This window comes from Triticum urartu, chromosome 1A (genome assembly GCF_056163025.1).
Source record: "Triticum urartu cultivar PI428250 chromosome 1A, HENAU_Tu73, whole genome shotgun sequence".
NCBI classification, from domain to species: domain Eukaryota; kingdom Viridiplantae; phylum Streptophyta; class Magnoliopsida; order Poales; family Poaceae; genus Triticum; species Triticum urartu.
Genome location: NC_141873.1, coordinates 69,229,046 through 69,240,843, shown reverse-complemented (window position 1 = coordinate 69,240,843; position 11,798 = coordinate 69,229,046). Strand labels below are relative to the sequence as shown.

At 43.4% G+C, this 11,798-nt stretch overlaps 1 protein-coding gene and 1 long non-coding RNA gene across 3 annotated transcripts; one reads left to right on the top strand and one right to left on the bottom strand.

The window, feature by feature from the left end:
• Window positions 1-669: 669 nt before the first annotated feature.
• Window positions 670-4,420, top strand: LOC125547196 (uncharacterized). Of its 2 annotated transcripts, none has more exons than XR_015619178.1 (2): window positions 670-1,383; window positions 1,480-4,420. It is a non-coding gene; the product is annotated as an uncharacterized LOC125547196 (long non-coding RNA). The 2 variants fall into 2 exon arrangements; XR_007300665.2 differs by having other exon boundaries at window positions 1,473-4,420.
• A 121-nt stretch (window positions 4,421-4,541) lies between these two features.
• On the bottom strand, window positions 4,542-6,778 carry LOC147990077 (uncharacterized). The gene is made up of 4 exons (XM_087547451.1): window positions 6,198-6,778; window positions 5,909-6,023; window positions 5,092-5,287; window positions 4,542-4,971 (listed from the first exon to the last, which is right to left on the bottom strand). Exons 1-4 carry the CDS (start codon window positions 6,578-6,580, stop codon window positions 4,955-4,957), a joined length of 711 nt encoding a protein of 236 aa, XP_087403577.1. The 5' UTR covers window positions 6,581-6,778; the 3' UTR covers window positions 4,542-4,954.
• Between the last annotated feature and the right edge of the window lie 5,020 nt (window positions 6,779-11,798).

The window sequence follows — 11,798 nt, the reverse complement described above, 5'->3', positions numbered from 1 at the left end:
TTAAAAAAGACAAATCTACAAAAAATACACCTAGGTTCCAACAAGTGGCACACATGCAATGCACCATTTGCAACACTAGAGAATGTGAGTGAACTTTGCAAGAAGTACTTTTTAATTAGTGATTTTGGAAAATTTGGCTATTTCTCGCCCTATTGCAAGACAGATCGCCTTATTGGCCGGCCCAATTCGGATTCCAAGAGCTCTTTCCTGAGCATGTTTTTTTCCTGTGTGTTTCAGCGTTGGTTTTTATTGTTTTTCTTACATTTGTTCATGTTTCTTTTAGCAGTTTTCTAGGTTTTTCATTGTTCATTTTTTTTTCATTTTTCTTACTTAGTATGGTGTAAATACCATATTACACTTTGAGGAATATATTAGAGAGAGCATGCGCGATACATAGCATATTTTTGGTTTTAAAATTTGTCCACAAAAGAGTGTAATTTTATCTTCTCCATGCATTTTAAAATACAAAAAATGAATTTTCTCTAATCACATGGTAATCACGACCAATAACATTTTACACATGGTCTCCTTAATTCCTACATGCACTTAGCTTACTGGGTGTTGGGAATTAAAAAGAAGAAGGATGGTGGCTTGCATCTTCCCAATCCATTTTTAATTCACTTCATAATTTGTCATAAAATTTCTATATATACAATTTTCACCGGACGGGAGAAGTATTAACACAATTCACAACAGTACACACTTAGTGAATATACAACCCTTTAACGGTCGCGGTATGGGCGCCTCCTCCCGGTGTCCACGTCGGACAGGAAAGGACAAACGCAAGCAGAAAAAAAAGAAAGTAAACAATGCAACGGATCAACACACCATCGTTTCCTTCCCTGCGAAGGCAACTCCCCTGTCAAATCGCCTTCTCCTCCCTCCTTCCCTCATCCCTGAGCCGCCACCTCCGCCACTTCTCCTCTCCCCTAGCCAAGCTCGAGCCCTCCGCCGTCCCCTCCTCCTTGACCACCTCTCCCTTCCTCTAAAGAAGGAGCACGGGCCCGCCGCTACACCTGAGCCGCTAGAAGGTCGTCGGGTGGAGGTGTCCCAGGTCTCGAAGCCTCCGGAGTCGCTGTCGCTGTACGGAGATGGGTCGGCAGAGGATGACGGTGTTGGGGTCAGGAGGGCAAAGGCGCCGCCGACGATGATGTGGAGGAGGACGAGGTTGAGGCCCCTCCTGCCGTTGTCTCCTTTTCGAGGCTGTTCCACTTGGCCGACGGCCTCAACTAGGTGCTCATGGCTGCTGGCGCACTCGCTACCGCCGCCCACGGCGCATCACTCGTCATCTGCCTGCACTATTTCAGGAGGTCCTTCAATTTGGTCGACACTGAACGGGTTCAGTGTGTTCTCCACGGCCTGCTCCTCGACTAATTTATGCAGGTAAACCGATGCTTCACATGCTCTTCTCTTAATCATGATATTTATTGCCTGAGACACCCCAAGGTCAATTCAACAACAAATGTCTTTAGGTTCCAGTTTATTCCTACAAATTGAAGTGGTAAAGACCGTTTCCTGCGCGCGTGTTCCACTACTGTCCTATATATACAGCGAGCAGGGAAACCACCGAATCATACAGAGCAGAGCACACAATAGTACAAGACCGGCATGCGGCAGCAACAAGGCCTCCACATACAATCTCTCTTGTTGCAATCTCTCTTGATTATTCTGGCCCATCATCAAACTTGATTAGCGACAGAGAAATAACTTGTCAGATACAAGATCAATATATGGTTGCCAATGTATGTTTGTTTAACTTTTTCCAGGGTGTTCTACTCTATGGGGAAGCCATTATTATCAAGGGCTATGGCCAGTAACATTCATGCTAACTTTTTGGGTTTTCACTTGATTGATGGTACTTCGTATTTTCATTCTGTCAGTATTACATTACACTGACGTGTTGTCTAAAAATCAGATTGTGTCAAGTGCTATAATTGACAAATACATCGGAGAAATTGCTCATTTAATCAGAGAAATGTTTGTTTGGCTATGCACGTGATCACCAAGTAAGTTTTGCCCCGTCTCTCTTTTTTGCAAAGCTAATTGGTCTTAAACTTAATTCCCTTATTATCTGTTAGAAACGCATGTTGGCAGATAGTTATGCATCCCCTGGCGCTGAGATGCAAGCTGCGACTTGATAGTTTGCTTGACTCAGATATCATGTCATCGAATTGTATTCCGGTTCAACGCTATAAAATTTTAAGCTTTAGATCTCAGTATCAGTTTTTCCTGAGAAAAAGAAATCAAACTGATCTCAATATAAGTAGAAGTGCATTTCTGAGATCTTTTAGCTTATATCACCATTTAGTTTATTTACCCTGCTCATAGATTTTGTTTCATTTTCATCAAATTGTTATTTCTAGCGATGCATTATCTTCATGGTTGAAATCGATGCAATTGGTGAGAGAAGATTTAGTGAGGGAACCTGTGACATCCGTGAGATCCAGCGGACACTCATGGAGCTTCTTAATCATTTAGATGGATTTGATGAGCTTGGCAAGGTAAACTATCTGGATGCGGATTCACGTAACATTTTATTTAACTCCTTTTTCTAACATTACACATTTTTGCTCTCGGGGGAAAGTATAGGTGTTTCGACATCAATTTTGTACATAATTTATTTTTTTCATCTTTGCTTGATTGCTTCTATGGATTTTTTGGATGCGGATTCGAGTAACATTTTATTTCACTCCCTTTTTTAACATTACACATTTTTAGAAGGAAAAAAAATTGAGGACTGCAGGTTTTGTTTTGTCTGATTGTTGGCATGCCAACGGAATTGCCTCATTGTTTGATAGACTTGAATACTTATGATTTCTTTCTTACTGGGATTTTTTTATTTTATTTTGGGAAAACCCATGACTTTATCCTAACCTGATACATCGTGATCACTAATGCCGAGAAGGGTTCATCGTCCCAATCAAGGTGAGTAAAATTGACCGCCTCTTTTGGTGCTGATGCAACTAGGAATGGTGTTACTTGTGGCTTGAGTGGCTTCAGTTCAGTGAGTAACACAACTTATTTGCACTTCCTGGAAATATAATTATCATCTGTGATTTTGCTATGTATTAGCTGTGACTTGACTGATTCCAGGTCAGGAACATGATTAGCCTGATGTATTATGCATGACCATTGGAAGACATTGTTTTCCATGATATAATTAGTGTGATGGTACAGTTACCCCAATTGATCGGATGCCACAATGCCCTCTATCTGTGCTTTTGGTTGATTTCTTCAAGCAGTGCAAGCTAGAGTGTGAGTTTTGCCTATGCCCTTAGTAGCTTACAAAATTTCACCTTACTTCACTTTCCTGTTACTATATTGGCATCTATTCATGAAGCATGGTAATTTCCTTATAAGTATAAATTTTTGCAATCAGCACATGAGTCATCCTATCTGTTTTACAACCCGAGGTTCACATTAGTTGTTTCTCTTCATGGTGACTCAGCTTTATTGGTGTCACTCTCAGCTCGATGGTCATGAATCAAATGTGACTTCCTATCTAATTACATTTAACTTCAACAATTGCTTGTTTTAACCATTGCTCATATTTCAGATTGTCTTTGATGGGTGAGTTTTGGCTACGTACACAACATCGCACTCAGAATTTGAGCGGCGCTAATAGAACTGTTGAGTGCTCGATCTGATTGTTTAAAGAATCAAAGCATTCAAATTCTTGTTTTAATGCTTTAGAATATGAATGCCTTTAAAAAAATTACCATGCATTTGTAATTTTGTAACTCATGTTGATCAGTAATTCTTGTAGTTGTGTAAATTTTGCACAATCATAAGTCCTTTAGAATGCTAAAAGCTTGACACCTTTGCTTCAATAGTTTCCCTGAACTGAACTTCTGTAAAATACATAAACCAAAGAGTACTCTTAGATATTTAGTTTAGGTTAAATTTGCGCAGAGTGATTAAGAATATTGGCTTGCAATAATAATCAAAATGGACCAATTTGGCGTGCAGTAATAATCATAACGGTAAATGGTATGTTCTTTTATTGCTACTCTCACTTTCCATGTGCATGCTAGGTATGTTGCCTTTCACTAGGCAATTGTACTTTATTCTGGGTTGCATCAACTTGCATCAGTCGCTGCTCCTCCGTGTGTGCAAGGGGAAGTGCAGAAGTAGTGGGGAGTGTAGCTGACTAAAATCCATGTAGCATTTGTGTTGGGTACATCAAGATGAACATCATGCTGATTCTGATGTGGAAATGGATGACGCCAGGCCTATAGAGTACTCATAAAGGTGTTATGTTTTATTTGGTTCCTTAGTCATGAAGTCCCTTTCTTCAGCCAAACTGAAGCACTTGGTGTTGGCCTGTCTTTGCTTTTGGATTAACTGTAATATATCCTCATTAGATGTATCATTACTTGTGATGGTTCTGAACTCAAATAATACAGTATATGTACTTTGATTGATGTGCTACCAATAGATCCTAATGAACTCAAATAAATGAAATTGATGGCCAAACATGACAACTGAAAGTGTCCAGACAAGATAAGTGTGCACATGCCCGCTCAGGTGGCGCCACCAGGTGGCGCCCCAGCCTCTAGTACTACATCAGAGTACGCACCATGAGCTTGCAGCGGACATTAATGTAAAGTACTACATTTTTCTAAATATAAGACGTCTTGTTTATCAAAGACGTCTTATATTTAGAAATAAAAGAAAAAAATGTGTCACAAGTGTACGAATCCACAGTGAATTAATTAATTAACGATGGGGCTCACTGTCACCCCGTTGCTGCAAGGTCCGGTATGGACCTCCATGACCATGAGGCTCCACCGCTGATAAATGAAACAACGTTCTAAACTATATAGTTCCTCCTCCGATGGTCATGGCCTCCTGAGTAGGTGGAGCCATCAACCGGATGTTTCAGGAACTCGCTGCAGCCGTAGCAACGTGTGAAGTCAAACCCTTTCCTACAGCCACGTCTAGGATCATCACACTAGTAATAATAACCACCTGCATAACAAATACAGTAGCAAGAGGTCGTTCAGTGCCAAAATATATAGCAACAAACCGGTGAATAGGGAACAAGCATAAAACCAATAAATCGTTGATCTGGATAATATTCGGGTTTACCTTCACATAATGAATCCAGGGGAACGCAACAGCGTACTTTCAAGATCTCTTCACGACCCCGTCCACAGTCCTCTATCTCGGCGAAAAAGAGTTTTTTCTTATCCTTGCGCTTGGCGACGAAATTTAGGTGTGTAAAAATATGGCTGCTCTCGTAAAAGAGCCTAGAAAGCAATGTACCACACAACTCAAACTTCACCTGCAATTTGGGCAGAGAGAAAGGAGAGAAAAATCAGATTTACAAAATATGTGCAGCTATATATTGAGCATTGTCACAGTAATGTGATACACGTAATTGGTGATTGCACTTGCAAACTTGCACAAAACGGGACTTAATAAGCTAATTAAACACAACTCTAAGGGAACAAAATATCACGAACAAACTTGCGATGGAGTTGGCTGCTAATTCTTCTAACTGGATTAACAAGAATTAATATCAGTAGCCACTAAAGAATGCTAGAAGTGGAATAGGGAAATTCTGTAATCTTCAGAAGCTTCCCTAAGTTTAATTGAAACACTCATAAATTACACTAAGTATTTTGAAACACGCAGTCTGTGCAGCTCATGTGCTAGCTAGTGATCCTAATTTAATATTTCCAGCAAGTAAACCTAGCTCGCTTGGTTGGGATAGTTGATGTACACACCCAAAATCCAGGTTCAAGTCCTCATGGATGCGAGCTTAGGTTCTATTTATAATGTCAAGAAACATAATCTGGTATTTCTTCTAACACTACATACCGGCACACAACAGAACACTGACTTGCACACAATATACAAGCAGGAACCAAATAGCAAATGGAAGATAGGAAAATGCCAATACCTTTTTCCTCTTATTGAAACTCGCTAAAGCCAGTTCTGATAAATATGTTTGCTTCCTAGTGATCTCTTGCCTGATTATCTTTGCTTCCATTTCTTCTGCTGTAACATGCTTGCAACTACAATGAGAAAAACATATTATTAAAGCATTATTAAGCTAGTACAGTATTAAATAAGGAATTTCTGATTTAAAATGCGTGAAAAACAAAGTTTGGCATGAACCAAAAACAAAGTTTGACATGGATGTGCGAATCATCTTCTCGAGTGGCAGGGGGGAGGCGAATAAATATTACCTTATTTCCTCAACCTGGGCGGAGTTGTCGATCATGTACTTGGAGTTCTCATCCATGTAGAGGCTGCCGTGTTCATGGATGTAATTCCTCATAACGACGTCGGCCCGAGCGGCTGCCTTGTAGAACCGTGTGCCTGCGTCGTCGCCCTCCTTGTCCTCCAGCGCGGCTATCTCCTCCGGCGAGATCGGGTCCCCAATGTCGTCGGCGGTGGCAACGAGAATGCGGTACTTGCCGGACGGATTAGCCTCCGGCGGGATCACGATAGGGGACGGCCACGGACGATTTCGCACGGCGCGCACCGGAGACGGAGCGTCACTGAAGGGAGCAGGCTGCTTGTCCTTCTCCTCAGCAACCAAGGAGTGTCGATCTTCCCTACTATCCATGGCCCTCGAGGGAAGCGGGAATAACGGTGGCACCGGACGCGGGAGGAAACAAATCCGTGGTTGAGGGCGGTGGAGCACGACGGGCTGGTGTTGGCTAGCTCCTACTGCGCCGCCATTGTTCCACCCAGCAGTCGGAGTCGGGATTCGATCAGGATTGGTTCACCTCCTCGAAGACCTCTCGAATCGGGGATTCGGAGACGGCGGTGTGCAGGTTTTTCTTTTCAAAAAAATACTTGGATTGCTTAGAGCATCTCTAGCAGACCCCGCATAATGCTCTATCCACAAAGATACAAGAGGCAATTCGAAAAGACATTAAAGAGTATTTGAGGTTTTGCAATCTAGATTTGCCATTGTTCATGGTCCTGCTCGTTTTTGGGACAAGCGATCTTTGAAAAACACATCTAATATTGACTTTTTTTCTTATATTAAATTAGTAATTCTGAATATGTGGCATATGTGTTAAATTCAGATAAAACCACATCTAATATGCGGGATCCCGCATCGGCCCGCAAAACCATTTTTCCAGGAACTGTAAATGAGTTTTGCGGATTGACGATATACGGGGTCTGCTAGAGATGCTCTTAGGTGCCCTATTTTAGTCACTAAATTGGGCTTCAAACAAAATTTGCAGCACCAAAAAATGTTAAAAGTTGCCTAAAAATACATTACGGTTGTCTTATTATGAGTTTCCTAGTTTCCTATTTAGGCCACATGTTGAAGCAACAGAATGATGTATGAAAAAAAAAGAAATATCAAACGGAGTCGAAACGGAACGAAATCAACTGAAGAAGTTATTTTTGAAAAGAAAGCTGCCGGATGGACTTGGACCCCACGTCAGGAGCCAAGGGAGGAGCTCACGAGGGTGGGGGGCGCCCCCCCCTAGGATGCGCCCCCTGCCTCGTGGGGCCCCCGAAGCTCCACCGACGTACTTCCTGCACCCATGTATACTCATGTACCCTAAAACTTCCAGAACAGAGATTAGATCGGGAGTTCCGCCGCCAGAAGCCTCCGTAGCCACCGAAAGCCAATCTAGACCCGTTCCGGCACCCTGCCGGAGGGGGAATCCCTCTCCGGTGGCCATCTTCATCATCCCGGTGCTCTCCATGACGAGGAGGGAGTAGTTCTCCCTCGGGGCTGAGGGTATGTATCAGTAGCTATGTGTTTGATCTCTCTCTCGTGTTCTTGATTTGGCACGATCTTGATGTATCGCGAGCTTTGCTATTATAGTTGGATCTTATGTTTCTCCTCTCCCTCTACTCTCTTGTAATGAATTGAGTTTTCCCTTTGAAGTAATCTTATCGGATTGAGTCTTTAAAGATTTGAGAACACTTGATGTATGTCTTGTCTTGCGTATCTGTGGTGACAATGTGATACCACATGATTCACTTGATGTATATTTTGGTGATCAACTTGCGGGTTCCGCCCATGAAACTATGCATAGGGGTTGACACACGTTTTCGTCATGATTCTCCGGTAGAACTTTGGGGCACTCTTTGAGGTCCTTTGTGTTGGTTGAATAGATGAATCTGAGATTGTGTGATGCATATCGTATAATCATACCCACGGATACTTGAGATGACATTGGAGTATCTAGGTGACATTAGGGTTTTGGTTGATTTGTGTCTTAAGGTGTTATTCTAGTACGAACTCTAGGGTTGTTTGTGACACTTATAGGAATAGCCCAACGGATTGATTGGAAAGAATAACTTTGAGGTGGTTTCGTACCCTACCATAATCTTTTCGTTCGTTCTCCGCTATTAGTGACTTTGGAGTGACTCTTTGTTGCATGTTGAGGGATAGTTATGTGATCCAATTATGTTATCATTGTTGAGAGAACTTGCACTTGCGAAAATATGAACCTTAGGCCTTGTTTCAACGCATTGCAATACCGTTTACGCTCACTTTTATCATTAGTTACCTTGCTGTTTTTATATTTTCAGATTACAAAAACCTTTATCTATCATCCATATTGCACTTGTATCACCATCTCTTCGCCGAACTAGTGCACCTATACAATTTACCATTGTATTGGGTGTATTGGGGATGATGGAAATATGCCCTAGAGGCAATAATAAAAGGATTATTATTATATTTCCTTGTTCATGATAATTGTCTTTTATTCATGCTATAATTGTGTTATCCGGAAATCGTAATACATGTGTGAATACATAGACACCAACATGTCCCTAGTAAGCCTCTAGTTGACTAGCTCGTTGATCAATAGATAGTCATGGTTTCCTGACTATGGACATTGGATGTCATTGATAACGAGATCACATCATTAGGAGAATGATGTGATGGACAAGACCCAATCCTAAACATAGCACAAGATCGTATAGTTCGTTTGCTAGAGTTTTTCCAATGTCAAGTATCTTTTCCTTAGACCATGAGATCGTGTAACTCCCGGATACCGTAGGAGTGCTTTGGGTGTACCAAACGTCACAACGTAACTAGGTGACTATAAAGGTATACTACGGGTGTCTTCGAAAGTGTCTGTTGGGTTGACACGGATCAAGTCTGGGATTTGTCACTCCGTATGACGGAGAGGTATCTCTGGGCCCACTCGGTAATGCATCATCATAATGAGTTCAAAGTGACCAAGTGTCTGGTCACGGGATCATGCATTACGGTACGAGTAAAGTGACTTGCCGGTAACGAGATTGAACGAGGTATTGGGATACCGACGATCGAATCTCGGGCAAGTAACGTACCGATTGACAAAGGGAATTGTATACGGGGTTGCTTGAATCCTCGACATCGTGGTTCATCCGATGAGATCATCGAGGAGCATGTGGGAGCCAACATGGGTATCCAGATCCCGCTGTTGGTTATTGACCAGAGAGCCATCTCGGTCATGTCTACATGTCTCCCGAACCCGTAGGGTCTACACACTTAAGGTTCGGTGACGCTAGGGTTGTAGAGATATGAATATGCAGTAACCCGAAAGTTGTTCGGAGTCCCGGATGAGATCCCGGGCGTCACGAGGAGTTCCGAAATGGTCCGGAGGTGAAGAATTATATATAGGAAGTGCAGTTTCGGCCATCGGGAGAGTTTCGGGGGTCACTGGTATTGTACCGGGGCCACCGGAAGGGTCCCGTGGGTCCACCGGGTGGGGCCACCCATCCCGGAGGGCCCCATGGCCTGAAGTGGGGAGGGGAACCAGCCCATAGTGGGCTGGTGCGCCCCCTTTGGCCCACCCCATGCGCCTAGGGTTGGGAACCCTAGGGTGGGGGGCGCCCCACCTGGCTTGGGGGGCACTCCACCCCTTGGCCGCCCCCCCCCCTAGGAGATCCCATCTCCTAGGGCCGGCGCCCCCCCTAGGGGAGCCTATATAAAGGGGGGAGGGAGGGGCAGCCGCACCCTTGACTCTTGGCGCCTCCCTCTCCCCTGCTACACCTCTCCCTCTCGCAGAAGAACGGCGAAGCCCTGCTGCGGTGACTGCTGCATCCACCACCACGCCGTCGTGCTGCTGGATCTTCATCAACCTCTCCTTCCCCCCTTGCTGGATCAAGAAGGAGGAGACGTCACACTGACCGTACGTGTGTTGAACGCGGAGGTGCCGTCCGTTCGGCGCTAGGATCTCCGGTGATTTGGATCACGTCGAGTACGACTCCCTCATCCCCGTTCTCTTGAGCGCTTCCGCTCGCAATCTACAAAGGTATGTAGATGCATCCGACCACTCGTTGCTAGATGAACTCATAGATGGATCTTGGTGAAAACGTAGAAAAAAAATTTGTTTTCTGCAACGTTCCCCAACAATGGCATCATGAGCTAGGTCTATGCGTAGTTCCTTTTGCACGAGTAGAACACAATTTGTTGTGGGCGTAGATGTTGTCAACTTTCTTGCCGCTACTAGTCTTATTTTGCTTCAGCGGTATTGTGGGATGAAGCGACCCAGACTAACCTTACACGTACGCTTACGTGAGACCGGTTCCACCGACTGACATGCACTAGTTGCATAAGGTGGCTGGCGGGTGTCTGTCTCTCCCACTTTAGTTGGAGCGGATTCGATGAAAAGGGTCCTTATGAAGGGTAAATAGAAGTTGACAAATCACGTTGTGGCTTTCACGTAGGTAAGAAAACGTTCTTGCTAGAATCCTATTGCAGCCACATAAAACTTGCAACAACAATTAGAGGACGTCTAACTTGTTTTTGCAGCAAGTGTTTTGTGATGTGATATGGCCAAAGTTGTGATGAATGATGAATGATATATATGTGATGTATGAGATGTTCATGTTATTGTAATAGGAATCACGACTTGCATGTCGATGAGTATGACAACCGGCAGGAGCCATAGGAGTTGTCTTTATTTTTTGTATGACCTGCGTGTCATTGAGAAACGCCATGTAAATTACTTTACTTTATTGCTAAACGTGTTAGCCATAGTAGTAGAAGTAATAGTTGGCGAGCAACTTCATGAAGACACGATGATGGAGATCATGATGATGGAGATCATGGTGTCATGCCGGTGACAAGATGATCATGGAGCCCCAAGATGGAGATCAAAGGAGCTATGTGATATTGGCCATATCATGTCACTATTATTATTTGATTGCATGTGATGTTTATCATGTTTTTGCATCTTGTTTACTTAGAACGACGGTAGTAAATAAGATGATCCCTCATAATAATTTCAAGAAAGTATTCCCCCTAACTGTGCGCCGTTGCGACAGTTCGTTGTTTCGAAGCATCACGTGATGTTCGGGTGTGATAGATTCCAATGTTCACATACAACGGGTGTAAGACAGATTTACACATGCAAACACTTAGGTTGACTTGACGAGCCTAACATGTACAGACATGGCCTCGGAACACAGAAGACCGAAAGGTCGAGCATGAGTCGTATAGAAGATACGATCAACATGAAGATGTTCACCGATGTTGACTAGTCCGTCTCACGTGATATCGGACACGGCCTAGTTAACTCAGATCATGTTATACTTAGATGACTGGAGGGATGTCTATCTGAGTGGGAGTTCATTAAATAGATGAACTTAATTATTATGAACTTAGTCTAAAATATTTACAATATGTCTTGTAGATCAAATGGCCAACGTTGTCCTCAACTTCAACGCATTCCTAGAGAAAACCAAGCTGAAAGACGATGGCAGCAACTATACGGACTGGGTCCGGAACCTGAGGATCATCCTCATAGCTACCAAGAAAGATTATGTCCTACAAGCACCGCTAGGTGAAGCACCTGTTCTCCCTGCAGAAC